The 19,647-nt window shown below is 37.3% G+C and overlaps 1 protein-coding gene and 1 pseudogene across 3 annotated transcripts; one reads left to right on the forward strand and one right to left on the reverse strand.

The window, feature by feature from the left end:
* The first annotated feature begins 1,759 nt into the window (after positions 1-1,759).
* LOC137732333 (uncharacterized) lies at positions 1,760-9,450 on the forward strand. 2 transcript variants are annotated; one of them, XM_088687715.1, is made up of 11 exons: positions 1,760-2,096; positions 3,768-3,870; positions 3,952-4,447; positions 4,533-4,681; positions 5,075-5,275; positions 5,798-5,965; positions 6,087-6,461; positions 7,082-7,161; positions 7,610-7,970; positions 8,300-8,512; positions 8,875-9,450. In XM_088687715.1, the coding sequence occupies exons 2-11, from the start codon at positions 3,826-3,828 to the stop codon at positions 9,208-9,210; spliced, it is 2,424 nt and encodes an 807-aa protein (XP_088543841.1). In that variant the 5' UTR covers positions 1,760-2,096; positions 3,768-3,825; the 3' UTR covers positions 9,211-9,450. The 2 variants fall into 2 exon arrangements, with proteins under 2 accessions (XP_088543841.1, XP_088543842.1); XM_088687716.1 differs by lacking the exons at positions 8,300-8,512; positions 8,875-9,450 and adding an exon at positions 8,113-8,220 and having other exon boundaries at positions 1,845-2,096.
* A 3,707-nt stretch (positions 9,451-13,157) lies between these two features.
* Positions 13,158-17,571, reverse strand: LOC148690024 (ASI1-immunoprecipitated protein 1 pseudogene; annotated as a pseudogene). The gene has a single exon (XR_015957590.1). The product of XR_015957590.1 is annotated as an ASI1-immunoprecipitated protein 1 pseudogene (transcript).
* Between the last annotated feature and the right edge of the window lie 2,076 nt (positions 17,572-19,647).

Genomic DNA, 19,647 nt, shown 5'->3' on the forward strand with positions numbered 1-19,647 from the left:
GACGCCATATGTTATCCTGACGCTGCTCGTCTGTATCAATCTTGAGACTCAAATCTAAGCAAATGTTAGATGGGCAAGCCATTTTCAGAAATAATGAAGGAAGTCAGATAAAATATCAGAAGTGCAAGAAAGGGAAATTTCTGCAGGCAACAATTTTCTGAGTGTTTCTGAACAAAATTGATATCTCTATAAAAGGAGGGGCAACATGACCACTTATTCAAAAATCGAAGAGACACTGATTTTCGAATTTCAAAAGCCGGATTTTCCTGCATGACGTCTGTCAACATTTCTCAGACGCAATCTCAGCTCTTAGATATCACGTGTAACTTTGTCAAAGATCTCTGATAAAGTTGAAAATGCGTGAATCTTACTGTTCTAATTACACCACAGTTGCTGACAAGAGTAAAGGCACAACACCACTACCTGCTATTGGGAAATCCATATATATGTCAACCTCTGTCCTCCATGGCAAGGCAGAACTGAAAAATATCTAACTCTTCCTCATCTCCGAGAATGCATCTTTCACAAAGTATCTCGAAATACTCAGTTTTCTTCCTCTCTGAGAATACCTCTACAAACAAGTCACACCAGAGTAAGAGTATTTCATATCATCAGGGACGAGAGCAAGAGTATCTCATATCATGCAATCTTCCTTTCCTTTCTTTTGTCCTTATTCTTACCTGCCAAGACAAGGACAGAGAAAGCAATATGTAGGAACCTCCACTCAAACTTTTGCTGCCACCAAGAAGTGATGGACCATTCAAATGCAAGGTTTGCATTCCACTTCTGTATCAGAGGACAAATACTACAAGAGAAGATGCCAAATCTGTATAAGGAAAATACCACTTCTGCAAGGGGAGCAAGTAAGGCAAGTGAAAATAATACATTGAAACATGTGGAGACAACCACAACAAACACATGTCAGTTCATCCCCGACAGGGCCTAAGATCACTTGTCACATGAAGCTCCTCATGATCCAATTTCATTCAAGATCAAGTTTAGACGGCATTTGAAGAAATCACAAGTCCGATTCAAGATCAAGTGTCCACCATCCTTGAATCAAATTCAGCTCCAGATAAAATAAGTAAATTCAGACCTTTGGAGGAAGTCTAGCAGAAGGCCCTCCAACACAGTTCAAGAACAAGCCTGTGGAAAGTTAACAACAAGTAAAACACCTCATTCGGCAACTATCACCGCTAAAAGACTAAAGCAGCAGGATCAATGATCAGCCTAGATAATTTGAAATCAGGGGAAGATACTCATCAAGGGGGAGCATCCAAAAATAGATCAAGATCTTAACGAGGCAACTCATGTTGATATGTGGGCATCCAAGGAGGAGTGTTGAAAAGTCTAGTGGGTAATGAATGCCCACATAGAAACTGAAGACATTGGGTAGTTTTTCAATGCCCATAAAATTAATCTTGATTTGGAAGGTGAAGGAAGTTATATTGTCAAAGATGTGTGCTTGGAGTTGCTCTATAAATAGAGCACTCCGTATGCTTTCAATATTGAGCAGAAAAAGAAAGAGAGGAAGAGGAGAGGATAGAATACATAGAGTTATCTTTATACTCATATTATTCCAAATTATAATGAAAGCATCACTGCTGCCCGATGACGTACTCCAGTCACACTGACTGTAGAGGAACGTCGTAAATTTTGTGTCTTATTTTATTTATTCCACTGCACACACACCGTCGATCTTACAATATTTTCAAATTTATAGCACAATATATATCCGCCAATTTGGAGGGGGTAAAATGGGACTTTCATTGACAAAAATAAAAGGATTTTAATTTGGTGGGGGTGTAAATACTAAATAGAGGATACTCGTGTTTTCCATTTTTCCCGTTAAATTTTGGTTCTCTCTGGAGCGCGCTGCGCACCTGTCATCCTGGTTAAAATCCAAACCCAAATCCACGTTTACTTGGACTGATAGATTGCTCCTTTTTATTTTCTCCTGCTTTTTCTCTTTAAGGTTCTTCAGAACGACCTCGAACTCTTTCGTCGGTGATTTCTGCTGCGAATTACGAAAGCAGCCTCCGCGCCGTTAAGGCGGAGGAACACCGTCGTACAAACCACGGATCAAGCCACTGCTGGTAATTTTACTTTTCTGATTTTCTGATGGAATTATATTGGTGAAGGGCCAAGAATATGTGCGATTCTAGTTATCTTATATTATTTTTTAGTTTATATTTTCTGTGTTTTCGCTTCCCCTAAACCATTCTAAATTACGCTGCCCGACTCTATCCTACATCAAATTGGTACCAGAGCAAGGTTTACGTTCATCTAGGGTTTGAAATTTTAATTCTTGTTATTTTTTATGAGTAAACTGTCGATTTTCCCTCAACTTTCGATTTACCTCCAACCTTTTAAATTGGAAAATCGACTTCTGCTAATTCTTTTGGCCGATTTACCTGATGTTAGTTCTTCATTCTATCCAAATTTCTGTTAAACGAAAACATGTGCACAACATGTGAGGGGGTAGTTTGATCGCTTCGTTCTTTAAAATAATTGAAAATCTTAGATTTCTAAAATGTTGACCTGTGCTAATCTGTGTGATTTTATAATTTTTGTGTCCAAAAGTCTAGCGAAGTGACATTTTTGTTCTCAAAAGAGAGTCACATGGTGATAAGAATTAACTTTAATTTTTTGGAAGAAATCTGTGGAAAACTAAGTAGGGAAAATTGGCCAAAAAAAATTAGTTTTAAGTCCTTGATTTTCCAATTTAAAAGTTTAGGGGTAAATCGAAAATTAGATGAAGGTTTATGTGGAAAATCAGGAAGTTTGCTCTTTTTTATTTCATTTCATTTTTTCGCAGGAAGATAACACTCGATTCTTATTCATAAACTAATAGTTCCTTAAAGAATTACAATGGATCTTTATAGGGGAACCAATACTAGTAAAAGTATTCCCAGCTGAACTAATAGTTGGAATACACAGCCTGTTCCTATTGGGATTTGGAAAACATTTCTAAATCAAATAAAACAAAAAACTAGACTTTAATCCTACTTGAAAATAGCCAAATGGGAAACAGAAAGCTAAACGCTAAAGGGGTTGTCAATGATGTCCTCATCAATTTAGAACCTCTATATGGAATCAGATCTTCAACGTTAAAAGTTAAACTGAACCCCATTCATGGAGGGTATTCTAACACATGCGTTGGAACCAACACGCTGCGAAATTTTGAAGGGTCCAGTACTACGGGCTTGTAACTTCTTTGCAATTCCTTGATGAAATCTTTCCAATTTAACTCGAACCATGATTAGCACCTTTATATTGCACCAAGGTTCCTACGTCACGAAGTTTAGTGGTGTGTTGTGATGTTTTAGGACTTCTGTTTTTCAAGATTGGTTTTTCTTAAGAAGGGTTGAATATCATTAGAGCTTTGCTTACTGAGTAATCGGAGCGTATTATTTTCTGATTAAAATCCCACCATGTGAACCAATAATCATTTTTCTTTTGCCTAGTGAACCATCAAGAATTATTACATATGAACCTGCAAATATTCTAGATTCATTGCAGAAAAATATTTCAGATTTGATTCCATGTACACTATTAACTTAAACTGGAGATTAATTTGGAGGGAAAAGAAGCTCATTATCCAAATTCAGAGTAAATTAAGTGTTAATTACAAAAAGAAATGAAGGATGAAAGGCTAAATCAAAATTTTCAAGTTTATCCCCCAAAAATTATTTATAGGGTGACATTATTTATTTTCGTCTTTGGTGGGTAACAGATCTTGCTATTCTGTTTGTGGTTGCCCGCAGGACGCTAATTGTTTGATTGTACGTACCTTGGCCATATTGTTGGCAGTTAGTACAAACAATGCTTGCTGGAGTGAGGATCATACCCCGAGACCAGATTGATAAGGTAAATCGCATCCTTTGTTCATTCTGTTGTTTAATTTGTTGTTTTCGAGAGTAGTTTAATGTATTCTGTTATTGTTAACAGGGTGAGCATCTGAGTGCTCCTGGGAAAGAAAAACAAAAACAGAAGAAGAGGTCGGGTAATAAGGAGAATAAGTGCAGGAAGGAAAAGAAGCGCTCTCACTCTAGTAGTTCGGATGGGGAAGAGCTTGATAGGATGAAGAAGGGGTCTAAAAAAAAGTGGTATTCATCAGACGAGTATTCATCATCATCATCATATTCGTCAGGCGTTGAAAGTGAGGGAAGTTCCGACCGAGATAGAAGGAGGAGTCAGAGTAGGAAAAAAGGTAAGAGAAGTACTGAGGATGATTCAGAGGATGAGGCCAGTTATGGGCCAAAAAGGAGATTAAGGAGGGGAAGGAAAGAATATGTATCAGAAGATCATTATTCTTCTGCTTCTGATGGTAAAGACAGTGATAATTCTGATAGAAAAGAAAGGTGCAAAAACGGAAGTAAAAAAGACAGAAAGAAAAAGAGTAAGCGAAGGAGTCTAGGAGACATGGGGGATGAAGAATTTACTGGTAGGTATTCTATGCTATTCTTATAAAAGATATTTTTATCTAATCATATGATCTTAACATATTCACATTCCTTTCGTCGATATAGATGGAGATAGAGAACCCAATCGTTTGAAAGATGGGGAGATTGCAAGGAAGGAATTTGGCTTAGAGTGGATGCTTAGACCTGAAGGAAAAACAGATAGAACCCCTACAGTGAATGCTGAGGAGCAGCCAAAGGAAACTCTGACTGAAGAGGTATATTTCCATCTTGTAAAGCGAGAATTTACCCTTCTAGTTCTACTAAGTTGGAGTTACAAACTAGTCCATAAAGTTTATATTATGTGGCAAATAAGTTCATGTTTGTTTTGTTTGGTGTGGTCAGAGATGGCACATGAAAAATTATAGATTTAACCCATTGGCTTATGGGTGTAGATGAGCAATTACTATTGTCCCCAAACTAAACAGACGATTTTTTGTTTGGGAGGTTAATTGCCACATTTTAGAGTTTAAAGACTAAAATGGACACGAGGGAACTTACTGTAGTTAAGCGCAAAGAGTTTAACCTCCTGAAAATAACAAATTGTTTTTCACTTCTTTTTACAGAGTATTTTGTTTACTGACTACTCTTTATCTTCCCTGTGTTTTTAGATAAAGGTCAATCCCAGGGAATTAAATCCATATTTAAAGGATGACGGATCTGGTTATCCAGAAGATACAGATGAACCTAAAGCTGCTGGAAACCAACTTTTGTCTTCCTCAGTTGTTGGGGATGGAGGTGCAAGTTGGAAACTAAAAGCTCTGAAGCGTGCAAAAGAGCAGGCAACTCGAGAAGGACGAAAGCTCCAGGAGGTATGCTGAAATGGAACCAAAGTGGGGCGTACCCCTCTGTAGGGTGTTTTAGTCATAGTGTGAGAGAGAAACTATAGGAGAGTGCATGCTAGTGATATTACTCAATAACCCATAAACTTACCAAGCTTAAAGGGGGTATAATAGTAATTTTACCCTCTTTGGTTGACAAAGAGGGTTCTCTTAGTTGATGGTAATTTTCCTGTTCTGGTTTGGATTAGATTCCTAGAATAAGTTTACTTTCCTATATCCTTTAGGTTTAAATCCCCTTGTTAATCAGATCGGAATGAGGAGTTGATGAATTAAATTCTGAGAATATTTTCCTGCGATAGGAATATGTTGATGAGAGGCCAAGAACGGGGGAATAAATTGGTATTGAACTCGCTTCTGCTAATTTACCTGAGCCCCATTTCCCAATCCCATCTTTCTAGGTCTTAGCAAGCATCACTAGTTCACAAACTACCTTGTTTTGTTTTTGGTTTTTGGTATATTTCTTTGCGCTCTAATCCTTGGTTTTTTATACAGGTTGTCGGAGAGCGTTGGGGTTCTCTTGGTCAACTGACCGTCTCCATGGCATCTAATAAAGCTGCCCAATCTCGTGCTCATCTACAGGCTATAAGAAGTAGACAGAAAGGGCCGAGTGAGGAACGCCAACCAGATTCCAGCAATCAAAGTGACAAGGATGATAAAAAGGTATATGGGAGAGCTCTCATTTTTTTGAAAATGCTTAAATTCAACTGTTATTGGCATTGTTTTTAACTTGAGTTAAAAATTAATATTTGTGTCTTACATGCTACGTGAATTTGATTTCTAGGACACTGGTCGGCACTACCTGAAGGATGTATCTTGTGGACTCCCTAAAATGAGGGAGCCTAAAGTTCAAGATAAATTTTCCTGGATAAGGCGAGGCGTTTCTACGCAGGATTCTAGTCTTTTAGCGGATGCAGTAGCTAGCTTAAATAAGTTTTCAAACGATGGAAGCTTCATGTCTGAAGTTCTTCGTAAAAGGACTGATGATTTTAGTAGTCATGCTCATGAAAATATAGCAGCCACTAGCAAACCAAGTGAAGCCACTAGCAAACCAAGTGAAGCGAGTATTGCATTTCATGAACTAAGTGCGAACCAGTTGGCAGCTAAGGCTTTTCAACTTCGTATGAAAGGAAAGCTAGAAGAAGCTGAGGAACTTCTGGTAAGAAGCTACAGTATCCTCTCTCTCTCTCTCTCTCTCTCTCTCTCTCTCTCTCTCTCTCTCTCTCTCAAGGATATGAAGCTTTATGTCCTATATGCTAGTAGATTGGATTGTCCGTAGTCTTGTCGACAACATTTGAAATTAACCACCCAGTTTATTGGGCAACTTAGGATAGAAGTTGATTTCTAACTTCTGATGCAGTGGAAATTACTCTTCTAGAGTTGGGGCAATTTTGGTTCTTATCTTGGTTAGGGAATTTGCTGTCCTTTGTTTGCTGGTTTCTTTTTTCAACCACACAAAATCTTTACGTCTTTGCTTGGCTTGTGTCCTGCCATTTTTGCATGCATTTATTTATTCCTAAAGAGATGCCTATCTTTCTCTGTATTGGGTTATTAAAATATTTCTTATGATTATTAATTTATAACAATGTTACCCATTTGTTTTGTAATTCCTTAGGATGCTGACAACTTGTTATTAATTGATTTTTCTTTTTTGTTAATATAACAATAATATAACGATCTTTTGTTTCAGTGATTAATTGATTTTTCTTTTTGTTAATATAACAATAATATAACGATCTTTTGTTTCAGTGATTAATTGATTTTTCTTTTTGTTAATAGCAAGAAGTAGAAAACAGAAAGGCAAAGCAGGCTAGTGGAGATAATTCTGTGAGACCAGGAAATGAACAGAGCACAAGCAGGTAATGTTGTATATTCTTATTATCTTATTTTTTTTCCTATTATTTGTGTATTGTCTGATGTTTTTTGTTGTAAATAAGAGACAATTGTGGACTAATTCTTTAAGTTATAAAAAGGAACTGTGGAGCAGAGTAGTATTTCTATTGGCAAACATGGGCCAACCCTTCTGGGTTTTTTTTGCAGTTGTTGAAATTGAGTATTCAGTTCTTGTCTTATCCTGTGTGCTTTTACCATTTTTTAAAACGAGTACAAGATAAAAGTTTGTAAGGATGATGAAATTGCAGTACAGAACTGTAGTGCCAAGTAGCATTTGTAACATACATGGGCCAATTCTTACAGGTTTTGTTTTGCAATTCCTGTCGAGGAGTGTTCATTTGTTGATTGATTTCCTGTACACGGTGATTTGTTTTTCAGTCAGAATTTGGTCTAATCAGATTGCCTTTTATTTAGACATGTTATGCAGGAAATGAATCTTCGTCAGAAGAAAAAGGAGGATGATGCTGATATGCATCTAGCTCAAAGGATTACCCAGAACAAAAAATACAGTATATCTGGTCAGGCAGATGATGAATATGACTATGATGATGCTCCAAGAAAGAAGTCCAAGAAAAAGCAGGGTAGTGATCAGAAAGTCACCCAGAACAACAGTTTTGCAACTCGATTTGCAACGCAGCAGGAGAGATGTTTCTTTTGTTTTGAAAATCCGAGGAGGCCGGCGCATCTTGTTGTGGCCATAGCAAACTTCACATATTTAATGTTGCCACAGCAGCAGCCTGTTGTGCCTGGTCACTGTTGTATTTTACCAATGCAGGTGAGCTTAATTTAGTTGCTTCTCTTATGTTGTTTGTTTCAGTAGTCATTTGATAATGAGCACGAGCATTCCTTCTTTACTTTAAAGCTTTAGAAGGGAAAGTTCATTCTTTAACAAGGAATTATCATTTTCCAAATGTAAGGGTGTTGAAAAATCTACCGCCTTCAACCCAAATGAAAAAGGTGATTATTGGAACCCTTTCCAGGTTAATGTGCAACATCCAAGTCGATTTTAATACTAGGGAATGTAAATTTAGTTTGCCCTTTTATGATTACTTCAAATAGTTTTGTTAATATGAATTTGATTCTGATCCATATAACTCTTAACAGCATGTGGCTTCCACAAGAACTGTTGACGACGATGTGTGGCAAGAAATTCGAAATTTCAAGAAATGCCTTATTATGATGTTTGCAAAGCAAGAGAAGGAAGTAGTTTTTCTTGAAACTGTGATGGGGTTGGCTCAACAACGCCGCCACTGTATAGTTGAGTGTATTCCTATGCCCCATGAAATTGCCAAAGAGGCTCCTCTATATTTCAAAAAGGTAATGATTGTTCTTATTTTCATTTTAAATGCTTTGATTTTCTGCTGCTTGTTTTGAAATTTTCACTTGTTTATGGAAAAATCCTCATGATTTATTCCCTTTTCCGGGAACCTGTGACGTTATTTCATGTAGGCATATCTGTGGTAGTAGATCTAGATAAATACACGTACAAGTGCATGCCCAGCGTGTAGTTTTATTCAAACACATGTATACATATAGATTTTATTAGGTTCTCAGTTGTTTCGTGTTTAAAATATTCTGAACTGAATGTTTATATACATTTTAATCTATGATGTTGAATTTAGTCTCTGATTTTAATTTTTCTGCTCATTTAAACTAAAAATGCATAAAATTTCTCATAGGCAATTGATGAAGCTGAAGAAGAGTGGAGCCAGCACAATGCAAAGAGACTAATTGATACAAGTGTGAAGGGCTTGCGTGGGTCGATTCCAAAGGACTTTCCGTACTTCCATGTGGAGTTTGGATTGAATAAAGGGTTTGTCCACGTTATTGATGACGAACAGCAGTTCAACAGCAGTCTTGGACTGAATGTCATTAGAGGCATGCTACAATTGCCTGAGGAAGACATGTATCGTCGCCGAAGACACGAGACGGTGGAGGCACAAAAGCAAGCGGTTAAGAGCTTCGATCAAGATTGGGCAGCTTTTGACTGGACAAAACAGCTTCACCAATCGTAAAGCCATATTTTCCGATCATTTGCTACACGGAGTGACTTTTAAGGCGTTGGTGTATCTTGGTTGCCTGTGGTTTAGAATCCTCACTGGGAAGTGGGAAGTTTCAACATTGGAACATTGTTTACGCTTTGAATATATAGTTACAGTCTCACCTTAGCATTAAGCAGGTTTCTGCACCTTAAATTGTAATATACATGCTGATCTTGATATTTGAAGAAATTCTATTGGCTCCAAATTTTAGCATTTGGACAAACTTGTCTTGGAATGTTTTGGTTTTCGAGCTATAATTTGCTATAAACGGTCAAATTATAAATAAAATCTGCCATGTATCATCACTAGAAGTCTAGAATGCTAAACCGGATTCCCTCTGGACACAAAAAATCTGAGCTTAAGGATCAAATGATCTGGGCCATTGAAATTTGATCCAACGGCTACAAACATGGGGTCCGTCTAAAAGTTATAATAATTGTAGCCATTTGATTAAATTTCAATGGTCCAGATCATTTGATCCTTGGACTCAATTCCTTTGGGTCCGGTTCCCTAGAATGCAACGTCATTAACCCTATCAAAGAAAATATTGGTTGATTTTTGTTTTTTGTTTTTCTTTGAAGAAATCTTTTCTATACAATTGATAGCGGAGGGAATTGAACATAGAACCTAAATTGCCCAGTATTGGATCAGCTAGAGTTTCTCTTACCACTACAGTTTATGGGCAATTTGGAATTACTGTTCTTAAAAAAAAAAAAAAAAAACTGTTTTTAGTGTGCTTTACAAACAATTGGCTATAAAATAAAGTTTTTGAACATTTGGTAGACTGTATTTTCAAAAGAGTTATATTTTTATAAAAATTAATAATTATTGTAGGCATAATTTACTGAACAATTATGGAGACCATAGAGAGAGGAGGTGCGACACAGTAGAGAGAAAGAGAGAGATGTGTAATTGTGAGGTATGTGTTAGATCATCTCATTGTGCCTTTATTTATAGTAGTAGGGAAGGTAAATTCCTTACCCCAATAAGATTACAACTCTAATAGGATAATATCTAGTCTAAGAGACATGGTAGAATCTCACAAGGATGTCCCAGATATGATAGGATTTACACGATCACATTCATAATTTAATAGGACTGCAACACTCCCCCTTAAGTGTGTAAATACTCAACTAAATGACGCATCAAGTCTTCATTGATGAGGTAAGTACAGTTGATGAAGTCGTCAGCACAATGCACGAATGTGAGTCTCAAATCAACGAAAGAATGCATAAAAGGTAAAACTCACAAAACCTCACTATGGTAAACACAAAGGTGGGAGAAAAACCCAGTAAAAGAGCTCACAAAGGTATGACCAGCCTAGGATGGATGCCTCGTCAAAACCTAGTTAGGTAGCAAAAACCTAGTGGAAAAAATCCTCCTAATCGTAGGGAAAAAGAGTACATTAAGATCAAGTGAGTATACTTCTGGATACTCCTCCTGAGTTTGACAAAACTTCCAAATGAGAACTACAAGCATTGCATATGAATAGTTAGGAATACCAATTCCTCGGATAACCTTATGGAAGGTTGACTTCGGCAGTGACATCGTATAGAGGTGGGCAAGGTTGTCTGGGATTTGTTTGCATGACTTCAATCTCCTAATGCTTTGTTGATGTAGACGCAATATGTCTTGGCTTTGATTTCGTTGATGTATCATGTCTTGGTTGGGTTGATACATGTGACATAATCTTCATGGATCGTCATTGAGACTTAACGATGGTTGAAAACATTGTAGGTACTTCGAATATGCTCAACAAGAGATCTCAACTATGTCTCACATGTGATGTAGTGAAGTGAGGTGACTCTTGGAAGAGTTCAACTAAAATCCAAGAGAATTTCGAAATGAAGATATTTTTCATTTTTATTTCAATTTAAAAATAAAATTTAAATTCAAATAGTGGAATTTTAAATATAAAAAAACTTTGCAGAACGATCAATAAAAAAAAAAGTGATACAATTTAGTTCCTAAACTCAATTAGTAGTAGTTCTAGAGTTCACTCCTTCCCCATACTACAAGTGAAAGGGAAAACGTAAAGGCTACCATTAAAGCGGGCCAAGCGAGATTTACTATATCCATGTGAATTATGTCCTCTATTCTCTATGAAGGAATTATTCAATTATTGTTCACTAATAAATAATAGGGAAATCACTGGTGCATAGTCAAAAAGTTATTTTGCCCAACACCTTTGATGAAATAATCCAATAAATTCAATTATAACAAGTTCTTATATGATTTCTAGTATAATTACAAAAGATTAAGCCCAAGCAAAATATGTGGAAACCCCCTTGAAAGTATCAAAGAAATGATACTAACATGTAGAATTAAAAAAAATAAAAAAAAATAAAAAAATAAAAAAATAAAAAAACCTATTCCTTATTTTGTTGCTCTTCATTAAGTTAAGTAAAAAGTATAAAAATAAAGAAGGAAGATAGGTCACTATCTATCACATACCCTATTTCTTTCCTTCTCTACCACACCACTTTTCACATTTGATTTTGATCTAATCCTTACCGTCTCCCTATTGTCTCTATGAAACAATGGGAAGACGTCCTATTATGTTCTTGATTGGGGGTTAAGAAAAAAATAAAAATTGATTTTTGTGCTTTATTAGATCTATTAGAAATATATTTTAAGTAAAAACCAATTAGACGATCAATCAATATTAATTAGATTGAATGCCGGATCACTAAAAGACATACATGAATATGTATACAAGCGTCTTTTGGCCTTTTCGAAACTATAAATTTAATTATATTTTCTTCCTGCTATCCAATCTAATTAAAGACCTGGTCAGTAGACACTACATTAGTAATGGAATGACTATCACGATTCATGTGTTCCTTTTCACTAATAGAACTAATAGAATATGATCTTTCCTTTAATTTAATTCTATATGCAAGGGGATTTACAGCCTTTTAGAGAACAAAACCCCCATATACTTAAAATCAAGCAAGTATTAAAAATCCTCGGGAACGCGGATACAGGTGGTGCATGGTTGTGCTTGTGCTGTAAGGTGTTGGGTTAAGTCCTGTAACGAGCGCAACCCTCGTGTTTAGTTGCTACTGTTGAGTTTGGAACCCTATGCAGACTGTTGGTGATAAGCCGGAGGAAGCTGAGGATGACGTCAAGTCATCATGCCCCTTATGCCCTAGGTGACACATGTGCTACAATGGTTGGGACAAATGGTCGCGATCCCGTGAGGGTGAGCTAACTCCAAAAACCCGTCCTCAATTTAGATTGTAGGCTGCAACTTGCCCACATGAAGCCGAAATCACTAGTAATCGTCGGTCAGCCATACGACAAGGAATTCATTCTCGGGCCTTGTACACACTGGTCGTAACACTATGGGAGCTGGCCATGCTTGAAGTCATTACCTTAATTGCAAGGGGGCATACCGAAGGCAAAGCTAGTGACTGGAGTGAAGTCATAACAAGGTAGCCGTACTGATTGTTGGGAGAGCTAATGCTTGTTGGGTATTTTGATTTGACATCGCTTCACACCCAAAAAGAAGCAAGCTATGTATGAGTTAAACTTGGAGATGAAAGTCTTTTTTCGTTTTTCGATAGTGAAATAAGATTAAGCTCATAAGCTTATTATCCTAGGTTGGAACAAGTTGATAGAATCCCTTTTTTACGTCCCCATGTCCCTCCCGTGTGACAACGTGGGGACGTAAAAAAGGAAAGATAGGGATATGGTTTCTCTCGATTTTGGCATAGTAGGCCCCTAATAGGAGGCTTGCACGGCGGGCTACTAACTCAGTGGTAGGGCACACCCTTAATAATTGCGTTGTTGTGCCTGGGCTGTGAAAGCACATGTTTAAGTTCAACCTCAATGGGAAAATAAAACGGAGCACCTAACAATGTATCTTCATAGACCAAGAACTACGAGATCACCCTTTTCATTTTGGGGTGACGGAGGAATCAGCACCTCCTATCCGGCTTGAGAAAGGAGCTATTGTTTCCACCCTTTTATCTTCCTAAAAACACGATCCTTAACATAGGCCAATGCCTTTTTTTTTTTTTTTTTTTTTTTTTTTTGAACTTCCCCAATCTGTCAGAATTCCCAAATACTTCCTTGGGTCCTCTACTTGTGGCACATTCAGAATGCTACAAAGATCCTGACACACCTCAATTAGTGTATTAACACTAAAATAAACCAGACTTTTGCAAACTAACCTCCTAACCGGACGCATGACAGTAGGCTTATTCCGACAATTGTTTCTTGTGGCTTTCAGAAAGATCAGAGTGTTATATGTGAATAGAAGATGAGAGAGGCATGGTTCGTTAGCACTGATCCGAATTCCTTCAACAAATCCCATATCAGTGGCATATCTGATCAGAAGAGATAACACCTCACTGACAAGAAGGAATAAATAGGGTGAAAGTGGGTCACCCTGCCTCAAACCCTTTGTCGACTTAAATCTCATTCCCGGATGCCCATTAATCAAGACCGAGAACTCGACTGTGGTAACACAATTCATCACCAAATTCACCCAATTTCTATCGAAACCCATCTTCAACATAATAGCTTCCAAGATATCCCATTCCATCTGATCATATGCCTTATTCATATCAAGCTTAATTCCCATGTCACACTTGAGCTTCGCTTTCCTGAGTTTAAGAAAATGGAAAACTTCATGGGCAATGATGATATTATCTTGAATCTGTCTTCCTTCCACAAAAGCATTCTGAGAATGAGATATAATATTAGAAAGCAGGGGTTTACGCCGATTTGTTAGGAATAATTACACAAACTTATTGGCCGAATATGGCTCACCGATTCTGGATTAGGAATTTTATGAATTAGGACAATATTAGTGGAATTTAACTTCTTTAAACTTGTTCCTCCATTTAGAAACTCAGCTGCCAAACCTTTAATCTCCACTTCAATTGTATCCTAGTAAGATTGAAAAAACACACCTTGGAATCCATCCGGCCCTGGAGCTTTCAGCCTTCCTATCTGAAACACATCATCTTTAATTTCCTCATCCGCCAGAGGTCGAGTCAACACTTCATTCATCTGAGTCGTAACCACAGGTTGAACACAGTCCAAAATATTTCCACAGTCACGATGTCCATTTGATGAGAATAAATTCTTGAAATGATTTTCAATTGTTCCTTTGATGCCCTCCTGATCCTCCACCCACGAACCCCTGCCATTTTGAATCTTTCCAATTATGTTTGTCCGCCTTCGCTGTATAGTAGTTTGATGGAAAAACGCAGTATTAGCATCACCAGCTTGTAACCATTTTATACGAGATCATTGATGCCAAAACTGCTCTTCTTGTTCTTCTAATATTTCAAGACTCTGAATTAGCTTTGATTTTATCAATATTTTCCTCCCAATTCATTTGCAGATTCCCAAGGTGCTTAGTAAGATCTTCAATCCTCATTCTTCTATCCTTAAATTTCCCATTACTCAACTCCTTCAGATTATCTTTACACAATTTTAACTTCTTCAGCTATTTATTTAACCATCCCCCCTCAAATTGATTATTTCAGCTTCTCTCCACAACCTCTCTACAACTGTCCTCGTTTATCCAAAACACTTCAAAGCCAAACAAATGATGTCCCCAATCTTTGCTCAGATCAGTGTCCACAATCAAAGAACAATAATCTGAAGCTCAGACAGTCCCGTGAGTAACCTTCGTATTTGGCCATTGAATCAGCCATTGAGCATTAACCAAACCTCTGTCTAGTCTTTCTTGCACCAAAACATTATTTCGCGTTCTCCTCCATGTGAATCTTGGACCACAACACCCCAGGTCAATTAACTCCATTTTCTCCACGAAATCATGCAAGAACTTCGATCTTATATGTGGCCCCTCCTTTCCCCCACATCTCTCATTATCCCACAAAATTTCATTTAAATCATCCCCCCCCCCCCTCCCTCCACAAAACCATGGGAGATCACTAGCCTGAAGCACATTTGTTGCCCACTTCCAGAAATCAGTTTTTTCCTCTTTATATGGGCTGCCATACACCCATGTATTTTGCATCCAATCACATTCAACATCAATCTTCATCACTATATGAATTAAATTCTTTAAAGAAAACAATATATTTACCTCCACAGACCCGTTCCACCATAAACTCAGCCCTCCAGCAGCTCCAACTGGAGGAACATCAAACCCATTTAAATACCCCATTCTCCGTCTAACGCCTTCAATCTTGTGATTTTTCATCTTTGTTTCTAATAGAAAAATCACAACAGGTCGATGTTTACTTATAAGCCCGTGTAAGGCTCGAACTACCGTGTCCAACTCGAGACCACGGTAGTTCCATAGAAGATAGATCATGGCGAACTTGCGGCTGTTTCAGGCCAGTTCCCATTTGTCTAGTTCTTAATATTTCCATTTCTTCCACCACATTCTCATCTGAAATAGCCCATATTCTGTCCTGATGAACCGGAACCTCCAACAGGTTTTCTTCAACATAAAGACATCTTCCACCTTCTACAACTCGCTCTCTTCTACCTCATCCATGTATTGTCGAAGAAACACCTTGTACCCCTCTTGACTTCTTTGTTGGTGGTTGGTATCTGCTAGTCCCCATACCATCTGCCCTTCTTTTCAGACCCATTCCCACAAGCAGATTTTCTACTTGATTGACTTCCCTCTCTCGAACTTGCATACTGTATGCCCCCGGCATACTCATCATAAGGCCCCGAGTCATGTTAGCTTGCGGATTATTCGCAACTGGCATCTTTATTTAGCTTCCAGACACATTCTCTGGTAGACTTATATAATTCAATGGTACTAACCAGTTGTCACACTCCATTGGTCTGGGCTATCTATCCTCCATTGCCTCTCAGCTCCTCAATTACAACCCCTCTTGATGGGACCTGATTTCTCAGCCCAAAAACATTCCAGGTCGGTCCACCATGCAGCTCATAATCATCAGCCAAGCTATGCTGCCCACTTGATGAACTGGTATTATTTGTAACATTAGAAGAGCCACGTCCAGCCCATTCTTGTTGACTATCACCTGAGAAGATACAAATTTCAACTTCCAACAGCTCTCCAATCTCCCTAGCAAGCCTTCTAGCACTTTCTTCAGTACATAGATACAATGGGATCCCCTTCATCTGAACCCAGAAAGGCACCATCTCCACCTGTACCTTCTCCAAAGCCAAATCACTTGGCCAACGTTTGACAAAAAAATTCTGCTTGATCACAGCCCAATGGACCTGCTCTAATATTCGTGAAGCCATTTCTTCATCCCACACTATAATCATATATGTATTATCCTTTACCCAATTAATCTGAAGTTCCCCATACTCTCTCCAAGAGCTACAAAGGATATTGAGAGGCTGCTCCACCAAAGCTGCACCTACCAGTTTAACCCCCTGTTCCATGCTTGAAATTTCTAAAGACCCCTCAAGATGAACCAGCAACTCCTCGACCTCTGTATGTGCCATTTCCTTGTAATTTCTTCCACTTATTGATTGATAAGGACCCAACCACCGAGCATAAGAAAATTTGATTAAACTTCCCTCTTCAAAGCGCAAAACCTTATCTTTCCTCACCTCATTCTGATAGAAAATAGTTTTGATAACAACAGATAGCAAGATCTGAACAATTAAGCTTTGACTGACCCGTTTGCCTTGTAAATAACCCTTGGGTTTGGAATTAGTAATTAATTGTAAATACCCTATCATCAATCGTCTGCCACTCGAATTTTATAATGGTGTGTGACAAACGACGAGCAGTTCCATCAGACATCACGATATCTACCCTTTCATACTTCTTATAATGTGCTTTAAAGGCCTCACTTTGCAGCTTTGCAAGCTTCTCTTCTTCCTCCAGTTGTTTCTTAAGCAAAAAACATTCTACAGTTTGCTTTCCATGTCATTCCTTCAGTTTCTTTGCCACTTCAAAGTTAGGATCTTCTGGCTCCAACCAATGACACTACATCTGTCTTCTAGGCATAACAGGGTGCTCATCAAACATGTTGGCCGCAGCAGAATGTGCCCTCACAGGCCTTGGTATCCCCAAAATCATGAAACGGAATTCCGTTATCTCCTTGCCAATGACACTGGCTTGCTTCGGATTCTCCATCTCCACCAGTGCACAGTGTGGGACGTTCCTTGATTCCAAGTAATTTGGAATGAACCGAACAGTTTTCACAGTCTCAAACTAAGAAAGTGCAGTTTTCACAATAGATTCGGTGACCTGGGGTGAGATGTTATCAAGGTAAAGAGTTCGTTTAACCTTCTCCTCAAATGCAGCATACTCAGATTTTGAAGTCCTCATATAATCTAACAAGAAACATATTTCGAAAAGTGAGCCCAATTTTACAAACTAAGTCAAGATTTCAATTCAAAACAATTATAAAGAATATTGAACATTAGGGGTCCCAACTTTTGTCAAAATACAAACAACCACAACATTCCTAACCATATATCCTACGGCTATTTAATCTGAATTAAATAAAGCTTTTTATATTAACATCTCATAAAATGTTGAATGCACTTCATATAAAATTTAATATTAAATTACTTATGTACACCATTTTGCAATGATAATTTTGACCTTATTAGGTTTTAAAAAAAATAAAATTTTTTGAATACATACAAATCACTTTTAGCGTATTATTTATCTTCTCAACTATCAAAACTCTCTCCTCCTCAATTGTTGAATAAAACTCTAACCAATGAAACTACAAAAATGTTGATTGGGAAAAATTGTTTTTAACGAATGGAACACGAATCGATGTTTCGGAAGCTTCACATGAGGTAAGACTTCATATTTTTCATTGTTTTAGTGATTTCGACGACATCAATAATTATGTAATCTTGCATTTGCTGCGTTATTTAAACTTCTATATTTATATTCATCTTTTAGAGTGCAAACTGAGAGCGTGAATAGCATTGGACTTGCTTTGTTAGATTATAAGTAAATTATGACCTAATGTATGTGTTTTTTCCTTTCTTTTTCGGTCTCAGGTTCGTACCGAGGAGAAGCTAACGGAAGTGACCGCAACAGCAACGGGGGATAAGAAGGATTGCTTGTGCTTCGTTGAGGTGATTGTTCACAAGGATGACACAAGCAAAGAGCTGCTTGAATGGGGACCAGGGTCTCTTCTGCCAATAGCCGCCTAACAAATCCTCACTAAAAAAGCCATGCTTTAGAATGATCTCAAAAAATCCAAATTAGAATGAGATCTTAGTACTTTATTAGATTGAATTATTTTATGGATTTTCTCATTTACTTGGATGTGGGGTGTATGTACAAAATAAAATATGTATATTGAGAATGTGGGGTGTGAGGGTATTATGGGAAAGTTTGTGGGGCGTATTAAGATAATTTTTAAGTGAAAAAGCAAATGTAGGATGTATTAAGTATGTAGGGTTTATTCAATAATTTGTGGGGTGTTAATATAATAAGCCTTAAATAAAGGGCAATGTTTGGGAGACCAAATTTTTAAATCAAATCGTAGAAACCCAATCATGTGGATGTTGACGATTAGATTATTACTTAATGTTGATTAACATGCTTATTTTTTATTGGTAACACATTATTTGATTTGCAAATTTGATTTTAAAATGTCTCCCTAGCATTATCCTTAAATAAATATCTAAATTACTTATTAACAAAATTCTTTTTATGAATCAAAAGAGGGTGAAAAGACAATTTTATCTTATATTACAAAATAAATTCACAAAAAGAAATGTGATTTCACAAAAACTAAATTTTGCTATTGTTTTTTTCTATCACCCACATGTCATGCTTGTACCAAACCTTATACTTAACTAGATAGGAAGTGATCGCTAATAGAATCACCCAAGAACCTTTGTATGACCATCGAGCACCTCACTCCTGCTTGCAGGAAAAAGTAATGTGTTGTCAATAGGGATCAATTAAGCATGACCATCATTTACCGCCCATTGGTGACCATTGGCTTCTTGTGATCATGCCTTGTTAATCCTCTGAATTCTTTATTGGTTGTTGGTGAGTATATTTTATATTATATATTTAAACCTATTATTAGTATATTTTGGTTATTATTTTGGAAGAATTTTGATAATTTGAATTGTATTTTCAATATAGGATTTTCAACTTCCTCTGAAGCATAATATGATCAAATGGATGAACTTTGGAGTAATTCTAGTTGGAGGACGTTCGTGAGTCACTTAGCTTGATTGTATTAAAATATCATATTTTTCTACAAGCGGTTATTTTCTGGCAATAGAATAAAGAAGCAATGCGTAGTGCTGGAAAAGTGCCATTTTGGGCTTAATTGCGAGTTTTGGAGCCCAAGATGGCCTATTTTGGATTTGGCCTCTTCTAGAGATGTGTTCGGAACATTCCGATCTTTAAAACAAGCTTTCATAGGCCGGATTTGGAAGAGATTTGAGGCTAAAACGTGGCCGAACAATTCCTTTGCAGATTCTCCTAACTTAATT

This window comes from Pyrus communis, chromosome 16 (assembly GCF_041283825.1).
Source record: "Pyrus communis isolate YQ-2024b chromosome 16, ASM4128382v1, whole genome shotgun sequence".
Taxonomy (NCBI): Eukaryota; Viridiplantae; Streptophyta; class Magnoliopsida; order Rosales; family Rosaceae; genus Pyrus; species Pyrus communis.

Coding starts and splice junctions, on each gene's coding strand:
- LOC137732333 (XM_088687715.1), top strand. CDS start 3,826: ATGCTTGCTGGAGTGAGGATCATACCCCGAGACCAGATTGATAAG. Junction 5,966..6,086: donor GTGACAAGGATGATAAAAAG/GTATATGGGAGA, acceptor TTTGATTTCTAG/GACACTGGTCGGCACTACCT. Junction 7,971..8,299: donor GTTGTATTTTACCAATGCAG/GTGAGCTTAATT, acceptor AACTCTTAACAG/CATGTGGCTTCCACAAGAAC.